At 37.4% G+C, this 21,452-nt stretch overlaps 7 protein-coding genes across 10 annotated transcripts in view; 4 read left to right on the top strand and 3 right to left on the bottom strand.

Moving 5' to 3' along the window:
* The window catches only part of LOC104721574 (transcriptional corepressor LEUNIG-like), a 6,932-nt gene extending 3,844 nt beyond the window's left edge, over nucleotides 1-3,088 (top strand). Inside the window, exons 11-19 of the mRNA XM_019233086.1 lie at nucleotides 561-768; nucleotides 898-1,143; nucleotides 1,232-1,349; nucleotides 1,456-1,565; nucleotides 1,641-1,790; nucleotides 1,888-2,043; nucleotides 2,146-2,262; nucleotides 2,375-2,581; nucleotides 2,688-3,088. Of these exons, the coding sequence (XP_019088631.1) occupies nucleotides 561-768; nucleotides 898-1,143; nucleotides 1,232-1,349; nucleotides 1,456-1,565; nucleotides 1,641-1,790; nucleotides 1,888-2,043; nucleotides 2,146-2,262; nucleotides 2,375-2,581; nucleotides 2,688-2,831 (1,456 nt within the window). The 3' untranslated portion in view covers nucleotides 2,832-3,088. The remainder of the gene's footprint in view (nucleotides 1-560; nucleotides 769-897; nucleotides 1,144-1,231; nucleotides 1,350-1,455; nucleotides 1,566-1,640; nucleotides 1,791-1,887; nucleotides 2,044-2,145; nucleotides 2,263-2,374; nucleotides 2,582-2,687) is intronic.
* LOC104721571 (coiled-coil domain-containing protein 93-like) lies at nucleotides 3,276-5,753 on the top strand. 2 transcript variants are annotated; one of them, XM_010439586.2, is made up of 10 exons: nucleotides 3,276-3,448; nucleotides 3,603-3,686; nucleotides 3,784-3,891; nucleotides 3,994-4,173; nucleotides 4,298-4,377; nucleotides 4,654-4,693; nucleotides 4,793-4,900; nucleotides 5,116-5,196; nucleotides 5,305-5,427; nucleotides 5,515-5,753. In XM_010439586.2, the coding sequence occupies exons 1-10, from the start codon at nucleotides 3,422-3,424 to the stop codon at nucleotides 5,593-5,595; spliced, it is 912 nt and encodes a 303-aa protein (XP_010437888.1). In that variant the 5' UTR covers nucleotides 3,276-3,421; the 3' UTR covers nucleotides 5,596-5,753. The 2 variants fall into 2 exon arrangements, with proteins under 2 accessions (XP_010437888.1, XP_010437887.1); XM_010439585.2 differs by having other exon boundaries at nucleotides 3,778-3,891.
* Nucleotides 5,780-8,267, bottom strand: LOC104721573 (protein TIFY 8). Of its 2 annotated transcripts, none has more exons than XM_010439587.2 (6): nucleotides 7,867-8,267; nucleotides 7,095-7,264; nucleotides 6,758-7,014; nucleotides 6,581-6,677; nucleotides 6,244-6,469; nucleotides 5,780-6,032 (listed from the first exon to the last, which is right to left on the bottom strand). In XM_010439587.2, the coding sequence occupies exons 1-6, from the start codon at nucleotides 8,099-8,101 to the stop codon at nucleotides 5,944-5,946; spliced, it is 1,074 nt and encodes a 357-aa protein (XP_010437889.1). In that variant the 5' UTR covers nucleotides 8,102-8,267; the 3' UTR covers nucleotides 5,780-5,943. The 2 variants fall into 2 exon arrangements, with proteins under 2 accessions (XP_010437889.1, XP_010437890.1); XM_010439588.2 differs by having other exon boundaries at nucleotides 5,978-6,066.
* On the top strand, nucleotides 10,566-12,160 carry LOC104721570 (photosynthetic NDH subunit of subcomplex B 3, chloroplastic-like). Its single transcript, XM_010439584.2, has 6 exons — nucleotides 10,566-10,794; nucleotides 10,897-11,010; nucleotides 11,188-11,241; nucleotides 11,438-11,500; nucleotides 11,778-11,840; nucleotides 12,005-12,160. Exons 1-6 carry the CDS (start codon nucleotides 10,627-10,629, stop codon nucleotides 12,038-12,040), a joined length of 498 nt encoding a protein of 165 aa, XP_010437886.1. The 5' UTR covers nucleotides 10,566-10,626; the 3' UTR covers nucleotides 12,041-12,160.
* On the top strand, nucleotides 13,358-16,004 carry LOC104721569 (E3 ubiquitin-protein ligase At1g12760-like). Of its 2 annotated transcripts, XM_019231491.1 has the most exons (6): nucleotides 13,359-13,619; nucleotides 13,874-14,616; nucleotides 14,786-14,911; nucleotides 15,000-15,288; nucleotides 15,366-15,686; nucleotides 15,733-16,004. In XM_019231491.1, the coding sequence occupies exons 2-5, from the start codon at nucleotides 13,937-13,939 to the stop codon at nucleotides 15,645-15,647; spliced, it is 1,377 nt and encodes a 458-aa protein (XP_019087036.1). In that variant the 5' UTR covers nucleotides 13,359-13,619; nucleotides 13,874-13,936; the 3' UTR covers nucleotides 15,648-15,686; nucleotides 15,733-16,004. The 2 variants fall into 2 exon arrangements, with proteins under 2 accessions (XP_010437885.1, XP_019087036.1); XM_010439583.2 differs by having other exon boundaries at nucleotides 13,358-13,619; nucleotides 15,366-16,004.
* LOC104721568 (uncharacterized protein At2g39795, mitochondrial) lies at nucleotides 16,143-18,039 on the bottom strand. Its single transcript, XM_010439582.2, has 3 exons — nucleotides 17,761-18,039; nucleotides 17,254-17,576; nucleotides 16,143-16,541 (listed from the first exon to the last, which is right to left on the bottom strand). Exons 1-3 carry the CDS (start codon nucleotides 17,932-17,934, stop codon nucleotides 16,361-16,363), a joined length of 678 nt encoding a protein of 225 aa, XP_010437884.1. The 5' UTR covers nucleotides 17,935-18,039; the 3' UTR covers nucleotides 16,143-16,360.
* Nucleotides 18,617-20,907, bottom strand: LOC104721567 (lisH domain-containing protein C1711.05-like). The gene is made up of 3 exons (XM_010439581.2): nucleotides 20,024-20,907; nucleotides 19,309-19,570; nucleotides 18,617-19,178 (listed from the first exon to the last, which is right to left on the bottom strand). Exons 1-3 carry the CDS (start codon nucleotides 20,339-20,341, stop codon nucleotides 18,817-18,819), a joined length of 942 nt encoding a protein of 313 aa, XP_010437883.1. The 5' UTR covers nucleotides 20,342-20,907; the 3' UTR covers nucleotides 18,617-18,816.

Genomic DNA, 21,452 nt, shown 5'->3' with positions numbered 1-21,452 from the left:
TTCTCTCCAAAGAATTTCCTTTCTGACTGCTGCTTTCTTTCCTGATTTAGGGATTTGATCAGCTTCGTTCTGGTCTTCTTCAGCAGCAAAAACCGTTTATGCAGTCTCCTCAGTCTTTTCACCAACTCAACATGTTGACTCCGCAACATCAGCAGCAGCTCATGCTGGCTCAACAGAATCTAAATTCACAATCTGTCAGTGAAGAGAACAGAAGACTTAAAATGCTATTGAGCAACAGGAGCATGAGCCTTGGAAAGGATGGCCTTGGGAGTTCTGTTGGGGATGTTTTACCTAACGTTGGATCGTCTTTACAACCTGGTGGCCCTCTTTTGCCACGTGGAGACACTGACATGCTACTAAAGGTATTGCTTATCTCCCTTTTGCAAATCTTTAGTGGCTGGCTTTAGTGTTCTTTTAAAAGTATGAAACTTTGAATAAAACTCTAACAGTATTGTTTGATAAAATTCGGGGAAGGATAACAATCTCTGCTTGTTTTCAATGGCTATGACGCTCTAAATTTTTATAACTGATTATGTTTTGTAGTTAAAGATGGCCCTGTTACAGCAGCAGCAGCATCAACAACAGAGTGGTGGGAATCCACCACAGCCGCAGCAGCAGTCACAGTCACAACCACTTAATCAGCTCCCCCTTTCAAATCCTCAACCACAGAGTTCAAATCACAATATTCATCAACAAGATAAATTGGGAGGTGGTGGTAGTATTACAATGGATGGTAGCATGTCAAATTCTTTTCGAGGAAGTGAACAGGTCTCTTCTTAAATTCTAGTTTCTTTTCCGAGTTCATGTTTCAATGATACCTGTTGCATAAGTTTTTAGTCTCTGGTAAGTCCGAGATTGGTTCCTTAATTTTTTTTTCTTTTTTGCATTTAATTGAAGGTGTTGAAGAATCAGAGTGGGAGGAAAAGAAAACAACCCGTTTCGTCTTCTGGGCCAGCTAATAGTTCAGGAACAGCTAACACTGCAGGACCATCACCAAGCTCAGCACCTTCAACACCTTCAACTCATACTCCTGGAGATGTGATTTCTATACCTAATCTGCCGCACAGTGGTGGTTCCTCCAAATCTATGATGATGTTTGGCACTGAAGGAACTGGGACCCTTACATCTCCATCAAATCAGTTGGTGAGTTTCCTTAAACTATTGATGGGAGTGCATAGTGGTTTTCTTTATCAATATGAATTAGTAGCATCAATGATTGACTATTTTGCAGGCTGATATGGATCGATTTGTGGAAGATGGGTCGCTTGACGACAATGTTGAGTCTTTTTTATCCCAGGAGGATGGTGATCAACGGGATGCCGTTACGCGGTGTATGGATGTTAGCAAAGGTGCGTGTTTTAGCCTCACTCAACATTATTCGATAATAACACAGTGAACTTTCCTTCTGTAATCCAACAGTATTTCTAAACTACTACAATTATGGCTCTGCACTAGGTTTCACGTTTACTGAAGTGAATTCAGTACGCGCGAGCACAAGCAAAGTTACCTGCTGTCACTTCTCATCGGATGGAAAAATGCTTGCTAGTGCCGGACATGACAAAAAGGTAAGCCATAAATCATCAATAGGTCTTCTGGCGTTCTAAAAATTAAAATGCCTCGTGGCTTGGTTCATCTTGCAGGCTGTATTGTGGCACACAGACAATATGAAGCCAAAGACAACCCTTGAGGAGCACACAGCTATGATAACAGATATCCGTTTTAGTCCAAGCCTGTCTCGCCTTGCAACTTCTTCATTTGACAAAACTGTCAGGGTGTGGGATGCTGATAATGTAAAGTGAAAGTTGATCCGCTATGTTGTTTTATCTCTATGAATATGTTGGTTTCTGACGTTGTGATTCCTAAAGAGTTTGTGAATTAACTTTGCAGAAAGGTTATTCCCTTCGTACTTTCATGGGACACTCTTCTATGGTTACGTCACTTGACTTCCATCCCATCAAGGATGATCTCATATGTTCATGTGACAATGATAACGAAATAAGGTACTGGAGCATCAATAATGGAAGTTGCACAAGAGTGTACAAGGTAGTTTTTTTCTTATCTCTTGAAAGCTGATAGTTCAACATTATTCACCTGCTTTAATTAGCCAATCGATACATTGAATTTTACATTTTTGTCGTTCCACAGGGTGGTTCCACTCAGATGAGGTTCCAACCCCGTGTTGGAAAGTATCTCGCGGCTTCATCAGCAAATCTTGTCAATGTACTAGATGTCGAAACACAAGCTATTCGACACTCTTTGCAGGTTTAGTGTTCAAGCTTTTCTTATTCGATGTTGTGGATAAGTTGCTTATTTTGATATACATACTAGCAAGAGAGCAACTCAAAAGAAGGTTTACAAATTCTTCTGTGTATAGGGGCATGCTAATCCGATAAACTCGGTTTGCTGGGATCCTTCTGGTGACTTCTTGGCTTCGGTAAGTGAAGATATGGTAAAAGTATGGACGCTGGGTACAGGTAGTGAAGGAGAATGTGTTCATGAGCTAAGCTGCAACGGCAACAAATTCCAGTCTTGTGTTTTCCATCCCGCTTACCCCTCGCTGCTCGTTATTGGCTGCTACCAGGTAAAAGTTACAATGAGTCTTTTTTAAAAAAGTTGGTGAAAAAACTAATCCAGAAATCCTAACTTAAACTCATAAACTTGTTAAATGTGTGTGTGTGTGTCTGCAGTCATTAGAACTATGGAACATGTCAGAGAACAAGACGATGACGTTACCAGCTCACGAAGGGCTAATTGCGTCATTGGCTGTTTCAACTGCAACTGGATTGGTTGCATCAGCTAGTCACGACAAGCTAGTGAAGCTGTGGAAGTGATGAAGAAACCAATGAGAGGAAAAGAAAAGTTTGTGTTTAGGTATTATTATTAATCTCAGGGGGGTTTGGTTTTTAACATGTAGTTCTCTCTCTCTCTCGGCCATTATCTTCGATCTTAAGATAGTTTTTCAGATATTGAAAAAAACAATGTGTTGTTGTATGATCGATCTGACGAAATTGGGATCTTGAGGAATTGTGAAAAACTCTTGTTGTAATCTCTTACGTATTAGTCCTTTTGGCTCAGCTTTTTTTAATTACCGACACTCTTCACTTCGGTATGAGTTGGTTTTGTTTGGTTTCTCGGTTAAGCTGCTTATTTTGAATCCATATTAATTTAAGCGTGTTTAAAAAACTCTTTAGCGTTTAAACCTTGAATACGCAAACGCAAACGCAAACGCAAACGCGAAGATTGTAAACGCCTACTATGAAATTTTAAACGCAAACTTAAAAGTGTGGCTTACGGCGGTGAAAGTCGTCTTCTTTGAAGCGTGATGGCTCTGGCGTATCTGAGATCGCTCTAATGATTCGCTGAACTCAGATTCTCCTCCAGCAGCGAAAAGGAGGAATCCACGGTTCTGTGTGATTGGGTGATGGAGAAAGAATATAACAGTGACGAGGTTAGAAGGAGCTTCATCGAACTTTTTTTTTGCTTGATTTTGTTATTTCGTGTGCGTAATTTGATTCATGAAGTTCGTACTTGGAAGAATGATATGTTCGATGCTCAATTGTTCTACTAGATTAGGAAATTTCTTATATACTCTGGAACCACAGGTTTGTATTTCTGGGCAGCCTGAGGAAATGGTGATGAATCTTAAGGCGTCTATTAGAGAATTGAGTCTGAAAGTGAACGAACAGGTGCACCTTTTTTGAGCAAATTAAGTCTCTTGTTTCCTAGTCTATCTTATACACTGGATAGGTTTTTAATCTGTTGCCATTTGTAACTTAGAATCAGAGAAAATGTGATGTTAAGTATAAGCTGCAGCAGTTGCGAGAAAGAATAAGTGCTGAAGGTGTTGATGTTTCAGTCGAAGAGTTGATACAGCTTTTGAGATCACTAAAGGTAAATAATTGTTGAGGGTTACCCAAAGTTTGTGTTTTTATTACTTTTTTTTTTGGTGAGTGGCCTTGTGTGGTGAAACTAAATACTTGTAGGATTTTTCAGGAATTAGAAAAGGAGGAATCTGAAGTCCGGTCTAATTGCAGTGCTAGGCGTTCTGCTTTAAAAGATGCAGTTCATGATTTGGAGGAGAGAGTCGCTAAGGGGAATGATGGTGAGGTTCAAGAGGAAGATTTAGATGGTTTGTTGGTTGAATCTTTAGATAATCTGACTTCAGCAAAGAAGGTACTCTTTCTAGTCTATATAGACAAGCCTCTTTACATCTTGAGCATCATGGAGCTGAGATTTTTAGGTTTTTCCAATGTCTTTCTGAGAATGTTATTGTTGCATTCCCTTCGTTTTACTGTAGGAGCTTGGAGCAACGCTAAGAGAAATAGTGTCTCTGAAACGACAGATTGATGATGTGCCATGCCAATCTGAACTCCTCCAGTATGCCCCCTTCTTCATCTATTTCTTGCTTACTTCAATGACGACGATGCACTGGATTTGGCATTTTATATTTGTGTATTATTTTACGTTCAAACTCGTCCATCTCAACATGAATTGGATTTAACCCCACTCCCTCTGGTTGATGAGTAAATATCTATAATTATGTCAGGAGTCAAGTTTCTTTGCTCTAGCTTTTAGTAATCCAGTTTTAGTATGGCTAACTTGCCCCTTGCTGCATTTGTTTCATGCTGAAGTCCTGTATCTCATTCCGTGCAGATATGAAAGAAGATTCTCAGAGCTGAATGTCTGTATCCAGGTTCGTATGGTCATATTAACTTTTGCCTTGTTGCTTTACAGGTTTGTTCCACAGGTGATAATGAACTTACTAATTTGTTCAATTTCTGACAAAAAACAGGAGAAACTTCAACAAACTAGGAAGCTATATGCAACATACAATGCCCTTTTAGAAATCAAAGATTTGATGCTAAAGGAGACATCATTATTGAATTCAATAGGTTCACAGGTAAATTACAGGCGTTTTATATTTTTGTAGATTTTTTTCTGTAAATAGCATCATCTGCTTTGTACTGCTCTCAACTGTGAGTTATCATGTACTTAGCGTTGGGAAATTCTAGATTCATACTAAGTTGATTTACGTTTTGCTTTATCCTTTTAGTATATCTCTTGGTGAGTCAGAGTTTCACTATTCTTCTTCATTAACCGTTGGCTTGAATGTAGTTTCAAGACGTTATTGGTACTCCTGCTGGCCGTGGGAAGCTTATTGATTCAATGGAAGGAGTCATGAAAGGAATCCAACAGGTAATAGAGTTATACTGATTTTGGTATTTGGGGCACAAAGCATGAATCTAGCCCATTTACAGAACTTTAGCTGTATGATTTGTCGTAACAAAATGTTGAAAAGTGCAGAAGATAGGAAAAGTACAACTTGGGCTTCAAGAAGAGCAGAGGCTTCGTGATGCTTCAAAAGAAAAGTATATAGCTGCAGCTGCAGAGCAAAGGAAATGCTACTCTGTACTAAGAGCATTCCAGGTTAGCACAAAAAAGGAAAGAAGTGTTTATACTGTTATAGCATTTCAACTCCCGAGAGTCATCGACTTATATTAGTTCTAATGGCAGGAGGAATGTACTAAGAATGAGAGGCTGAGGAGTCAAATATCTGCTGCAACTACCTCTGACTTGAAAGAAGGGGTTGAATAAGGTGATATGAAGTGACCCTCCTTTCGAGTTACAGCCAACCAGAGTACCAGAGTTGATTTAGACATGATTCTCTTGTGATGTTTGTATCCATACGCTCAGCGTTACACAAAAATATATGAAAATCTATTGGCTTAGAATGAGCAGATTTGGTTGACCAATTGTTTATATATTATACTCTAATTCATTGAGGGTAATAAGTCCGAATATAAACCTAGAAAGGTACAGAGCATTGTACAAAGCTATTAAGTCGAACAAATAGCAACTTGGAAGAAGTTGACAAAAATAACAAAAAAGCAGAAAACAACTAAGGAAAAGCCGCACTCATCGTCTCTCATATATAGACTTAAATCATGTGGCTTCTTTTTCAGGATCTGATATGTGAACCGGATCTCTGGTATCTCGCCCCCTTGAGATGATGCTTCCTTGATGTTCTCTACCTGCTAGTCATATATATGCACATGGTTTAATGGCCTGGCAAAAAGATTCAAAGCTGATGAAACCCAGAACAGTTGATAACTCGTTATTTTTGTATCCTCATTTGTTATGTCACAATGCCAAATAAGACCTGATTACTCTACTCCACTGTGTATTTGTAAGAAGCTAACCAAAATTTCTGCTGAAATGTGATTTTCTTTAAAAGTAAGTCACCTTGTTGTGTAAAGATCCGCTGACAGGCACTGGATGTAGCTTGATGACTTGGCCTTGCACGAAACTCCGGGGCCAAAAGCGGTGTTCCTCTAGAGCTGCCTCCTTCGTACATTTGGCCTACTTTGTATGGACCGTCACTTGTGTTGTTCTTCGACTTTGGTTTATGAGACAAACCTGTAGACCATGAGCCCCCGCTTGATCCTGCCAAGGCCATTATCACATCCGCCTGCAAAAAAATAATAACGTTCATTACGATGAACTTCCCAGTTTCTCTACTTTTCATTTTGATATCAATATATAGTCAAATATCAGGAGTGTAAGTGTTAGGGAGAATCACTTTGTTTGGTTGAACATCATCAAAGACATGAGCTTGACCGCCATAGAAGATGGTCATTTGCTTAGTACTTGATGTCACGTTTTTCCGACTTTCGGTACTGTAAATACAAAGTGTATTGAAATGCCTCGAAGATAGTATGAAAAAGACCAGAGACAAAAACAGTAGAAGCTAACTGACCTTGAAGGGGCAAAACTTTCGAGCTTGCTCCGGTTTGGCATTGTAAAAGGACTCAAGATACTGGGACCTTTCATTCCTGTTCGTGAACCTTCATCAGCAGCTGTCTGAACGATAACTGATGGGCCTACGTTTTCATCTTTGAACCTGCTTGTAGACAGCTGATGAAGCAAATGACTGATCTGTCCTCCTCCGCGTGGTGGCTGGTTTGCCAAAGGATTCACATTCATGGAGAAGCTTCCAGGTCCGTTTCTAAGCAACTAGATTATGACAATGACAGGAGTACAGAAATTGAGTTATATGAAGCTATGAACATGGTGAACTTGTGTGTGTGTTTTACCTTGGACCAATGCAGATTCTCTGGGTTCTCTTGGGTCGAGAAGTGTGAATCCGAGTTACTTCTCTTGTTTCCTGAAAATCGATTGCTCATGATTGAGCCAGAAACCTCACTTCTTGGTCCAAACAATTGTATCCCATCAAGATGATTCCCCCCGCTGCTGTGTCTTTGGACTAAACAAAAAAGTTAAAATCTTGATAAGTAACATCAGATTGCAGTAGGTACTCAAAGAGAGAGAGAGAGAAAGAGAAGTAATAAAGAAGGCCAAATCATACAAAAAGCAGTACAAGCTCAAATGGCTTGACTGACCCACCAAACTCATCAGTCAAATTCACTCCCACTGTCCCAACTAATCCACCAGATACATTATGGTTGGACGGACAGAGAGAGAGAGAGACTTCTATCAACCACAAGCTCACACAGAATCCATGTTCACATTTATAAAATTTTCAAACTAAAACAAAAGGCAAGAGAAGAAACTAGGCAATGTACACTCATATCTTGTTCAACTTCAACCCAAAGATGTTCCATTTACTACATGAAAGATCGAGTCATAATTGAATTGAGCTAAACAGTTGAAACTACCTCATATGATCACGGTTAATCAAAGCTCGATAGTTAAATCAGACTAGCAAAAGGAAAGTATCGAACTTTAGATTCGAATCTAGTATAACAAAATCTGAGCTTTCTGTAGATAGAAACTATAACTGTACTGAGGAATCAGCTAAAAAGCACATCAAGAGATAAAAATAGAGAGAGGGAAAGAGAGAAGAACCGAGATCGGAGGTAGAGGAGAGACCGCCGCGTCCACCGGCGGAGGAAGAGGGAGTCATCGACGGTTTATTATCTTGAGGTAACCTGTGGTCAGCCATGGAAGGGGAGGCTAAAGTAGGAGTCTTGGAGCCTAAAAAGTCATGGAACAGGAGCTTATCTTGTTCTTTCTGCCGGAGACGAGAATCAACAACATCAGTGGTTCGCTCGCCACTCTTGTGGTTCTTCTTCATCATCATCAAACCAGTGTAGTAGTAGTAGTACTGTGGCCACTTCGCCACCACATTACAGTTTTTCTCCCCTCTCTGCCTCTGCTATTATTATTATTTCATGGACACACTCAACGAGAGAGAGAGAGAGAGAGATCAGAGTGTATGGCGAAAAAGGTTGTCTTTTTTGTTGTTGTTCAAGCTTACTTTATTGGGTTTCTCTTACACGATTTAATTCCCTTAAATATAATAATCAAAATAAAATATGATTAAAAAACTCAGATAAAAAAAACATAAGATTGTAAAATCATGGCATCATAGACTCTTTAAAAATTAAGGTATCATAGGTATGTTAAAAGATACACACTTTATTGATTTGAGAAAGTGAGATGTGTATCTAATCTAACCAACACACTACTAACCTATCCGCACCAAAGATATAATTAGTTCGTAGGTTAGTTGGTAATGTTGTCATTTGCGAAAACAGTTTGTTTTAGTAGACTGTTAACATTTCTACTCGTATGTAGTGGTTAGATCCATTAGTTCAAGAATATGTTTACAATTTTTTTTTTTGGGTTGCTAATAACAGCATACAAAAACATAATTTTTTTTAACCGAACTATTAAATTACACGCTAAATAATTAATTTAAAAGTTTAAATTCATAATGCGTATAAGTTTTAGTTAGACAAATAGTTCGGTAATTAACGCGCGAAGCAGTTAGGGTTTAAATGGTTCGATAATTAAGCGCCAAACAATCATGTTTAAATTTCAAAAATCAAGATTAAAAAGAGTCAAATAATAAAATACTCAAATATTGGTAAGCAAATCTAACCAAACTTAAAATAGTAATGCATTATAGGCTAATTTGACTGCAGTTTTTTTTAATTTATAAAAATATACATCAAAGCTCATTTGACTGCCAAGATAGTTGTAAATGATCTTAATAGCAATTTCCATCTGTATGGTTTGAGATATGGGAGTTGTTGAATTTTGAATTAAGTGATTTGGTTTCTTATTCTAATATGAGTAGGAGAGAGAGAGAGCTCATGAACCCACTCATGACGAATTTATATACTCTAATCTGAGTAGGACACTAGCCTATTTCTGAATGAAATCAATTTTACAACTACTCATGACGATTTTCCCACTTCAAGATGCTTCTTTGATCTTTCCTACTTTTTAAAAAATGAATACTAGTATGAATTAAGTATTTTTTACTCCCTTTCTCCCTAATAGAAGATTGATATTTAGAATCTTTTACACATTTTAAGAAAATAATAATTACTGAATTTAAATATATTTTTTTCTTTGATTAAAGATATATTATATAGTTTTAAACTAATAACAATTCAAAATTTTAAATATTTTCAATGATGATTTCTTAAAATTTATAAAATATCAATTTTTGTGGAATAAAAAAATATTCCAAAATATGAATGTTTGTGGGAGAGAGGAAGTAATAATCTTCTGTTCAATTTATTTGAGATTTTTATTGAAGACATCAAATTATTAGTAGCTAGGTTTTCAAATAAACTATTCTCCGGGGCTTTGATTGGGTTTGATAGAAGTATATTTGTCTTTTGTATGGGAACACGTGTTTGCTTTCTTGTTCTTACACAAACCTTAATTAGGGGGGAGGCTTAGGATTCTGGTCTATGCATGTGTGGTTTACTTATTATCAACTGATAGATATTAAACAATAACTTAATAACTTTAGACTACAACTAAAAATACTAAGGATGGCATCTCAAATAAAGTTTCCTTCTGTAGTCATGTTTATGTCTAACTTGTTGAACTAGGATGATGTCTTGTACTTGCTCAACATATAAAAGAATAGATTTGATAACTGTCAAATTTACCCGAGGAAAGAGTTAAAATATATATACTGGAGTGGAATCTACAGTTGGAAAATTAATAATCCGCTAAACGATGATAGCGAATGTTGATTAAGTGACAATAATATATAAGGTGGCGAACAAGTAAGTGAGTAAGTATATGATTGTCTTGCAAAATTTGGTCATCTCTTTTGTCTCTGACTGTTCTACTTTCTTGTTTCCCACTTATTAATTTTCTTGGTACATCTCTCAGACAGATATGAAAAAAGACAATAAAATGGTAACATAATAAATTCGTCCTGTTAAATACTATTTCAGGACCCAAAAACAATGTATATATATATACCCTTAGATGCTCCCTCATACATTAATTCATCAGAATAATAAATTATAACATTTTACTTAACAATATGTCCGACATTTTTACCACATTTGTAGAGAGACAACAATATACTGTATGTCTTTTTTCTTTTTCTTTCTTTCATTAGCATTATTTTAAACCAGAAAATTAAATATTCTATAGTTCGAAGATGTTTCATATATAAAGAAAAGCCCAAAAAAGAAAAGTTTAGTGGGCCTATAACGGGCTACCAACAAACAGATAGAAAGCCTAATAAATATATCTGGAAGCCTAATAATTCGCGGTTTGCTGTTTATCTCTCTTCTCTAGTACCAATAATAGTCGTCGCCGGAGAACGGGAAGAATTAGCCGGAAGAGATGGCCTCACTAGGTTTCAACCTCGGCTTCAATGTACAAATTCAGCACCGTCGAAAAGTTCCTGGAAGTGGAAGCGCTCGCGTTGTCTCCTGTATCAGCTCTTCTTCTTCTTCTTCTCCTCAAGCACCATCTTCTCCGCCTCCTGAGATAGAGCTCGAGTTCTTCGCTGTAACTATTCGGTGCGATTTCTTCGTTGAGTTCTGATACAATTCGTTTCAAAACTCCAAAGAGATTTGTTTCGTTTTTGTTTTTTTGGGGTGTGTATTGTAGCCGAAGCCTGGGAGCGACGGGTCGTACCCGGTGGATAAAGCGAAGGCTGTGATTGGTGCGAAGCTTATGAGAAGCATTATGCAGGATAGCAGAATCGAACTCTATGCTGCCTATGTGAGTTTTATGCGTTAGATAAACATTGGGGTTTTGATTTGGTTTTTGAAATCGTTTCTGGAACAATTTGCTACCCAAATCGAATAGTTAGTTCTGGATTTTCGTGATCTGTGCATTATTAGGAGGGAATTTGTTAATGGCTTTAGGTAATCTTTGGAATTTGTGATGTTGATTTAGGGTAAAGTGATGAACTGTGGAGGCGGAGGAAGCTGTGGAACTTGTATTGTAGAGGCAAGTGACTTCATATCATATTGCTTGATTATGATTATGAATTTGTGTTCTATGATCTTCTTAGCATTCATGGTCTAACATATCATATTTGTGTTCTATGATTCTCTTAGCATTCATGGTCTAGTACTCTATTATGATGAACTATATACTCAAGCAAAAATTAAAAACACATTTGTTGGTCTTCTTGTGTGTGCAGATACTAGATGGCAGAGATCTTCTGAACGAGAGAACAGATACAGAAAACCGGTATCTGAAAAAGGCTAGTCCATTTTTCTATCACTCCTTCTCTAGCTATATATATTAATGATTGATTCACTTCCTCATTTTAACGTTAGAGTTTTGATTTTGGTATGCACACTCACAAGATGAATCAAGTATATTTCAGCATTGTTTCATGTTAAAATGTGATTATATTGTATGTCTGATATGTTGACTAAGTATGTATATTTCCTAAACTCTTCTTAGATATGGAAACTCGGGAAAATAAGAACCTTTGGCTGTTTATTAAATATTATGGCATTGTTACTGTTGTGCAGAAGCCAGAATCTTGGAGACTCGCATGTCAAACAATAGTAGGGAACAAAGAAAACTCCGGAAAGGTACCTACTTTCATAAACCAATTGACGAGTTTGCAACTACAAACGCGAGCATGTGCCCATTTTTTTGGATAAATCTTTATCATGTTTGGGATTCGCAAAATGTTTTTTTTTTGTGTGTCTTTATAATATTTCTGATTGAGATTACAATCATTTTTTGTTTTTAGGTTGTAGTGCAGCGGATTCCGCAGTGGAAGAAGTGAATCAATGTAAAGGTTAATAATTGTTCCATATTTATGTGTACATTAACACACATCTCTGTATGTTGTCTCATATGAATGATTGAATGAAACATTCCGTTTCGTTAAAATGTATTTACTCGAGTACTGGATTATATGGTGGTGCCATGCTACATTGAATATTGATAGTGAAATATACGGATAAACAACTAACGAGTTGGCATAAATGAAATGTAAATGTTCCAACTACCCTGGGCATTCGGGTTCCCGAACCCGATCGGATTCGGGTTTAGGTATATAGAACCCGTTCGGGTTTTTTGTATTTTCGGATCGGATTCGGGTATTACCCGTTCGGGTTCGGGTTATTCGGGTATACCCGAACTTAAAAAAATCATGAACAAATTTTTTTTATTTTTATTTATTTTTTTTTAATCATTTTATAAATTTCAGAACACATGTATATATATATAAATATTTAATGTTTCACATTAAGACAAAGAAACTAAAATGACAAAATGGTTTAATATGCACCCTTAAATGTCTAAGGTACTGGGTTCAATTCTCCTAGATGCATTTTTACATTTAATTCGGATTAGTTCGGGTTTTATTTCGGGTTCGGATATTACCCGAACCCGATCGGATATCCAAACCTTAGAGGTACTGAATCAGATCGGGTTTTATGCAAAACTCGAACCCGACCTAAAGTAGGTTCGGGTCAGATTCGGGTTCGGGATTTGTATTCAGATAATATGCCCAGAGCTAGTTCCAAGAACACTTGTAGAACAAAAGGTTACTTGTGAAGCTGAGATCACAAGATTCGGTAGGGAAATGCGGTTCTGCACTTCTGTGCTATCCTGGCTGTATTTTACCTTCCTTTTTTTTTTTTTTTTTATTTGTCAGATTTTAGGGGTTAAAATGGGTTTTGTTTCTTTTGAAACGTGTTTACTACTTTCTATAAAAAGAAAAAAAATCAAATAAACACGAATTCGAACATTGGTTTAAACTCGAACCGTAACTTTTGACAACTCTCGTAGGCTTGCTTACGCGCCGCCCAAGAAAAACAGGGGAAAAAGGTTAAAAAGCAATATCTTCACGTTCCCTTTTTAACCTTTTGTTTTTCCTTTCTTCTAGTTGAGAAAGGAAAAAAAGAAGGGAAGGAAGGAGACAAAAAGAAGCATCACTATCTGATTCTGAATCATCATCATTCTGTATATTTTATAGTATGTATATATTTTTTCTTTTGCGTGATTGCTGTTTGGCTTCGAATTTTATATCCAGATAATTTTTTTTTTTTTTTTGTTTTAATCTCCTTGGTTGATCGGTGAACACAAAAAAAAAAAAAAAAAANAATAATCGCAAATACATTTGAAGGGGAAAAAAAAAACTACACGATCAAATTACACAACGAAGGAAGGATTTTTTCGATTGCTGAAAAAGTTGACTCGTCTTCTTCTTCTTCTTCTTCTTCTTCTTCTTCTTTGATTAAAAAAATTCGTTGTCTTGGTTTCTGGGTTATATCTTCTTCTTCTTCTGTGGGGAAAGGGCTCTCCAATTTTACCTTACGACCAGCCAAGTAAACCCAAAAACTCAACCATTGAACGAGGTTTGTTCCCTTTAATTTGCTTCCATTATTTAATTTCAGGTTCGAATTAGGCCCCATGTATTACGATCTCTTGCTTTTGTGATTTTGCCCTAATTTTATGGAACAATGTGTGGGAGGGGGGTGTTTCTTTCCTATAATTTATGATTGAGCCCTGTGTTATTGTAGTTGGATTGATCGAAATCCTCAAATTGACATTAATTGATCGAGGGTTTAAGCTTTTTTCTCCATTTGTTTTTCTTTATTGGATTTGTTAGGAGGAGGAGCTTACGGTAAAGTTCCATGTTGTGGTGGTATGTGCAAAGTGGACAAAGACCTAGATGGGTGTTTCTCTTCTGAAACAACAACAACAACAACATCGTATTACAAATCAATCTGATTCCTCCTTTTCTAGATTCATGGAACGATCATCAGATAATAGTCTTACCCGAAATGAGCACATCATCATTGAGATTCCAAGAAATGCCGTCATTGCGTCATCATCATCGTCCTCTTCTCATGACAGAATCTCTAACGTTTTGGAACCTTTACAACACGATGAAGAGAGACCTTCCACTATACCTCCCATGTCTGCTCCTCAGCCACCTACAGTGTCTTCTTCTTCATCTGTGCGGTCTAATCCGAGAAGCATCCGTCGCAGAAGAAGTCCTTTGAACTCTGGCTTATGGATTTCTATTGAACTATTCCTTACTCTTGGTCAGATCATTGCAGCTATTGCTGTTTTGTCCTTGTCAAAACATGAGCATCCTCGTGCACCGTTGTTTGCTTGGATTGTGGGTTATGCCTGTGGATGCGTTGCAACACTCCCACTTTTGTACTGGAGATATTATCATTCTAATCAGGCTTCTGAACAGGATTCTGGCCAGCATCGTCCTAATCTTAATGTTGCTGCTGGACCGTTCGCCTTCTCGATCTCCAGGACATCTGAAGGAGATGGTCGACAGACCAATACCACTTCTTCACGTGGTAGTAGATATCCTGGGTTCATAAGTGCTGCCAGGTAAATATTCTTAGATGATCTGTTTCAACTGGATGTTTGGATATTGATTTTTAAGTTTTCTCAAAGCTTTTCTCTTTAGAACAATGTATGCAATCTAATCGAGTTAGTCTGTCATGTTAATGATTGCTACTCTGAGTTACTGATTTGAGTCTTTGGTTTTGGCTTCCAGACTGAAGGTTATCGTGGAATACTTCAAAATGGCTCTGGATTGCTTCTTTGCGGTGTGGTTTGTGGTAGGTAATGTATGGATATTTGGAGGGCATTCGTCTGCTTCTGAGGCTCCTAACTTGTACAGGTGAGATTCTTTTAGTTATGTCGAAATTAGACCTTCAGGCTGCAATTGTCAAGACTGACCCATATTTATGTTTTCTTGTGTGTTGTAGGTTATGCTTAGTGTTTCTTACCTTTAGCTGTATTGGCTATGCGATGCCCTTCATCCTCTGCACAACAATATGTTGTTGCTTGCCATGCATAATATCAATTCTCGGATATAGAGAAGATTTAACTCAACCTCGAGGTGCCACACCTGAGTCAATAAATGCATTGCCAACTCATAAGTTTAAGTTGAAGAAAAGCAGAAGTAGTGGCGATGACAATGGTTCAACCACTAGCGAAGGTGGAGTTGTGGCGGCTGGAACAGATAAGGAACGTGCGATTTCTGGAGAAGACGCAGTGAGTTTGCTTACACTTTTGACTGTACACGCACACACACATACAATCAAGTCTCTGAATTTAAATATTTTTTGCAGGTCTGTTGCATTTGCTTAGCGAAATATGCGAATAACGAGGAGTTAAGAGAGCTTCCATGCTCACATTTCTTCCACAAAGAGTGCGTTGACAAATGGCTGAAGATCAATGCATCTTGCCCTCTCTGCAAAAGCGAAGTTGGGGAGAAGAACTCGGACTTGACAAGCCAAGGGATCTTAAGCTCGCTCTCTTCTGGAGAAAACGAAAGCCATCAGCAACAGCAACAGCAACAACAACGGAGTGAACTTAGAGTTGAGAATGGTTTGGCCAACAATGTTATCTAGATGTCTGAGATTGCTCTACGTTCGAGAAAACGGTACAAGAAAGCCGTTTTGCGTTGTTCCTACACAATAGGGGTTGCTTCTCATTGCTAAGAAGGTGAAGAAAGAAACGGCGTGGCTTCCCTTCTGTAAATGCTTTTTGCCGTTGTGAATTGGAATCCTCTGAGTGTGTAGAAGAGTTCGGGAATCGGTGATTGAATTTGAGCGTGTTCCAAATACTTGTTTTTTTTTATTCTCTGAATTTGTCACGAGTATCACCTCTATACGAGAGCCAGGGATCTTTCGAGACCTTGTGCAGCTAAATTGCCTTAATCATGGACTCGCCGCAAAATTGAAATAAACGCAATGTAAACTTTTACACAGGACCACAGAACACTATTATGACTCCGACGATTTTAGTTTCTGATTTACGACATCGACTTCGTTAGTTTCGTAAAATCAGTGTTAGAATCGATAGTTTGCAACAAGAAGCATAAAGATCATAATAACGCCTTTGGCAAAGACATAAAGTGAACCTTATAGAGTGAAGCATAAAGTGAACCTTTTCTTAACAGAACATCATATCATGGATGCATATGTTCTTAAAATGGTTTGGAAGAGGCAAAAGTGATTCAGTTCCTGAAACATTTGAGCTGTATCATCTAAAGAGCGGTTTGATGCTATGCTAAAACATTAAACCGCAGAAACTTATCCAAGCACTGAAAAGTATTGTTCTTCTAGGAGTTTTCTGCAGATGGGTTTTCATGAACAAATGTGCCAACAGTTTTGAACCATCGCAGTAGGTTACGGTGATCCTTTACATAGAGCCATGCCTGAAGAAACGGGAAGAGACTCTCGTTCACACCTCGCTCCTCTAGGAAGCCATGAAATACATCTCTCATCTTCTCATCGAGCTCTCTGTCAAACAAATAGAAACACTTACTTGCCAATAGAGTAACTTTTCTATCAATTGTGAGTTACAAAATGCTGAATTGCATGCACAAGCTCTCATCTTTAAAACTGAGAAATGCAATGAAAAAGAATGCGAAGAACAAACCAAAGACTAATCCTTGATTTGGAGGTTTCATAATAGACACAAACCGATTGTGTGGCAATAGTTAGACTTCACTGCAAATATGTCACAGCAGTAACTGAAATATATAGAACACATCTACCACCACTCCATTCTAAATTTTGATTCCTCAATGTCTACCAGAAATTGACCAGTAAGATGGTACAATATAGGATTGTTGTTTCTTGAAATCAACCTTCAGAAAGTATGAGATTCTTTCAGAAATGACGATAAACTTAGTTGGCCTAATGTATACCACCTTCTTACTTCGACAGTTCTGAGTGTAGTGAGAGGAGACAGCTTAAAACAGAAATGAATCACCTATACTGGCTCTGACAATCTATAAGTTCTCAAACAAAAACATTATAATACGCCTATTCATCTTCAATTGGATTGGTTCTCCCAACTTTGAATAGACAAATTAAGGGCAGCATTAATCTCATTCTGCTACTAGTCACTAAGTCATCATACTAAAACCTCAAGCAAATAATGAAATCTAAAATACTGTGATTATAATGAACAAGGTTAAGAGAGAGAGAGAGAGAGAGAGAAGCTCACTCAAAAGAAGGGCCAGTGTACTGAGTAGGATCATCAGAAATCTCCAAAGACTCGAGTTTAGGCCTCATGGAAACGGAGTGAATACCCAAAGCGTCAGGGTAAAGACCGCAAAGGAAATGCAAAGAATCAGCCTGATTTGGCTTAGACACAGCCACATGGAGGAACAACTGGTTGATCCCTTCGTCTTCCTCATCACCTCCATGAGCCAACCGCATAACGAAAAGACTAATCTCTTCATTTCCAACAGATTTCTTCAGAACAGCTCCTCCAGTTCCTTCAAGCGATCCTTTCACAATCTCAAATGGCGAAGGAGGACTCACTTTCTGCAAAATCAATTGAATTCAGTAAATCTCAATCCCACCAAAAACCCTAAGTGAACGAATCAGCAGCTAGGGTTTAAGTAACCTATAATAAACCCTAAGTGAAAATATCACTAGTAATCTAAGACGAAACGTAGAGAGAGAAACACAGAGCGAGAGAGGGAGAGAAGGGGAGGGAGGAACGAACCGGAGGAGGGGTCATCTTTGAAACTTCAAGATAATGTTCTTTAAGGGAACGCAGAAGCATCGAATCCACAGCAGCTGAAACGTTGCCGCTCTTTCCACTTCCACCGGCTTTACTGGATAGAGCTCTCTGTAACTGATGCCGGACGGCGACATTTCCGATCACTCTTCTCCACATTTCTTCTACTTTTCCCGATGAGAGCAACTTTTTTTTTTTGTCGAGCAAACAAAACAACACCAAACCGCAAGTGAAAAAACAAGTATTAGTTAGGTTTTGCCCGAATACGATATTTACTCGAATGGAACCAAAAAAAAAAAAACCAAACCAGCTTATTTTATTCAAGAAGATTCTCAAACATACCATAAAAATAAGTTTTTTTTTTCAAAATTAGCACAACATCTCCAAAATTTCAAAAATAGCACCAATTAATTTATTAAAATTAAATTTTAAATTCAAAATACTAAACCCTATCTCTCAAAAATATACCCTAAATGTGAAATTGAGAACCCAAACCTAAAAAACAAAATTCTAAAAATTAATTTTAAATATTTTAATGTGTTAAATAGTGTTATTTTTGGAAAATTATGGAACGTGTGCTAAATTTGGAAAAAAAAACATGTTTTAGTGTTATTTTAAGGTATTTTTCTTTTATTTATTGAGATTTGTCAGTTTTAGAAACCATAGTTAAAGTAGCCAAAGTCATGAAATTGGGGTGTTTTAATATTTATAGAGATTCATAGTTACTATTACACGACACTGTTCTTGTGTTAAATAGCATTGTGGAACTTCACCATTATCGGATTAGCAATCAAGACATGTCCCTCTAAAGCCTTAATGATCCGATAAGAACTGAACAAAAGAATTCAAAAGAGAAAGCTTTTCATTTCATGTTTCACTGTGTGTGATACGATTAAAAAGATCCATCCAAGTCATAATTCTAAAAATACGGGCCAACCAGATTCCCCCATCAAAAGATTTGTTCAAGGCAAAGTCTCATATGAACAAAACCCGTCAAACACATGTTCATATCAAAACGGTGGGTGGATTTTGATGATTTCTTCACCTCATCGGTTGCTGATTGTAGTTTTTCTTTTCTTTTTTCTTCGCGGCGGCCAACTTTGCCTTCCTCGCTGCTGCTTCCTTTGCAGCAGCTGTTGCACAACCATCCCCATCTTTGCTTGATTTCTTCTTCTTCATCGATGCTAACTTCTTTAGCTGTTCTTTGACATCAATCGATGAAGAAGACTCCTCCTGCTCAGCAGACTCACTTGCAGCATCCGAGTTACTCTTCACTTCACTCTGAGATTCTTTCGCCTCCTTCTGTTTCTCCTTCTTTTTCTTCTTCTTTGAGGCCTTCGATTCTCCAGTTGCATTCTCCTTCTTCTCTCCCTCATCATTGACTTCTTTCTTCCCTTGCTTTTCTGTTAGGTATTTGGGAGAAGAAACATCTATCAGTATTAGCTAACATGGTTTTCCCAGCCAGACATAAGTCAATGTACACAAGTAATATTCACATATAAACGTCACCAACGAATGAATACAGTAGAGTACCTTGAGAGTCTTCTTGACCATTCTCATCTTTGGCTGCAACTCCAAAATCTGCTAACAAAGCCTCAAGCTCAGCAAGTTCCTTCTTTTTCCTCTCTTTCTTGGAAAGTTGCCTCTCTGGCTCCTTAGGAGGTGCAGGACCTTCAGGAGCCTTTTTCACCTCAGCCTCTGCTTCTGGATGAACTTGTTGGGTCTCTGTTCCTAGTTCTTCCTCCACATCATCATCATCTCCTTCATCAAGAATGTCTTCTTCGCTTTCACTTTCCTGCGATATTGAAATCACATCCATCTCTATCAGAAACCAATGAGCAGATTTACAGACAACCAAAGTTGCAAACTTATATTGTTTAGAAAATTTTCTATAACAGCAAAAGTAAACAATTAGATAAATGATATAATCTACAGCAGACAAAGTAGCTTACTTCAGAGGAACATTCAATTCCTTTTTGGGACAATACAACAACCAGGAAACACAGATAGAGGTAAACATTTTGTGAATCGACAGGTACAAAGCATAAGCGAGACATCAAGAACAGAAAAAAGCCAAATCATTAAAGTCCTCAAGGAGAGTAGCACTGAAAGAATATGAAATCAAAAGAGACCACTTGAACATTCACACAACAATGCAATCAATCTCTACAGCCAAATGCACAATCACGATGACAAACCCAAAAATCAGTAATGAAAAAAAGCAAATGAAAGAGTTTTAAACCGTGACCTCAACGTGAACGTCTTTGGCATCGGAATGGGAGGCTTCAGAAGTGCTAAACAGGGACTGAGGTGGAGCAGTGGTAGCGTAATAGTCGTCATCTTCATCATCGCTATCGATATCAGCCCAAGCTTTGGCTTTGAGAGGAGTAGGTGCCCAGTAGACCTGTGGCTCAGGCTCCTTTGGTGGATCTTGTCGAGACTTAGAGGAACCTTTGCTCGACTTACCCGACTTCTTCTTCTTCCTTGAAGTATCCAACGCAGCAAACAAGTTGGTGTTCTGAATCGGCATCGATCCTTCGTCTCTCCTGTTTCCACCACCAACCATCTTCTTCTTCTTCTTTCTTTTCCTCTTTCAACCCACTATAGTCTTCTGATCAAACCCAAGGATCAAAATTTCCCAAAATTTCAGCTGAGAGTATTGATGAATCGAGTAAGTTAAAGGTGATGAAGGATGGGATAAGAAGAAGAAGAAGAAGAAGAAGAAAAATGATGAATCGTCGCTAATTTCTACAAAAAGGATTGATCTTTTTATACAAATTCGTTGAAACGGGACCAACTAAAATACTCTGATGGACGGCGATTTTGAAAGCGATGGAAGATAGATAGGGTTCCCCAAACCCAGAAACGACAAAAAAAAAAAAAAAAATGTATACTGGTGGTGATTTAAAAGAAACGTAAGATAGGAAAATTGAAATCGAGAGACAACAATGAGAAGGAACAAGAGAATAGTATATTGGAAGCTTCGGGAAGCGATTGCTATCGAATGCGAGGGGATAGAGATACTACTGTAATTAGGGTTTTCTTAAGGATGTGGTGTGTGTCAATGGTAAAGACTAAAGAGGTTAGAGCCTACTACTCGGTTACACGACACGCAGCTACTCGCAATGAGATCTTCTCTATCATCTCCTATGGATCAAATCAAACCGGAAGTTACAATAAAATTGTGAACCGATCGATCTCAACTTTATTTTGATTTTTGAACACAAGATCTGATTTCCCAAATAAGGCTACTTTCTTTTTTAACAAAATTAAAATTAGAGTTAATTTTGAATTGAAAACGAGTTTTTTTTTTTTTTTTTTACATCAAAAAATGTTGAACATATATCTAAACTTTATTTCGATTAAAAAATGAAATATATATATATTATTATCTTTATTTAGATTAATGAACACAAGATTTGATTTTCCAAGTAAAGTTTGTTTTTTTTAATAACAAAACTAAAAATTAAAAGCTAATTTTTAATTATAAATATACCTGCCAAAATTAGTTTATGAATTCTTTTGCGGATTTCTGATACTAAGACGAAATATTCAAATTAAAAAGTTGAATAAATCTAAAGTTTATTTTGACTTGTAAATAGAAGATTTGATTTTCTAAGTAAACAAAACAAAATTGTTCTCTTCTCGCAAAAGTAAATAAGTAAAAACTAAGTCTA

The sequence above is a fragment of the Camelina sativa genome, chromosome 11 (assembly GCF_000633955.1).
Source record: "Camelina sativa cultivar DH55 chromosome 11, Cs, whole genome shotgun sequence".
Lineage (NCBI taxonomy): Eukaryota > Viridiplantae > Streptophyta > Magnoliopsida > Brassicales > Brassicaceae > Camelina > Camelina sativa.
The sequence above is the reverse complement of the archived record's forward strand: the minus strand, read 5'-3'. Positions and strand labels throughout refer to the sequence as shown.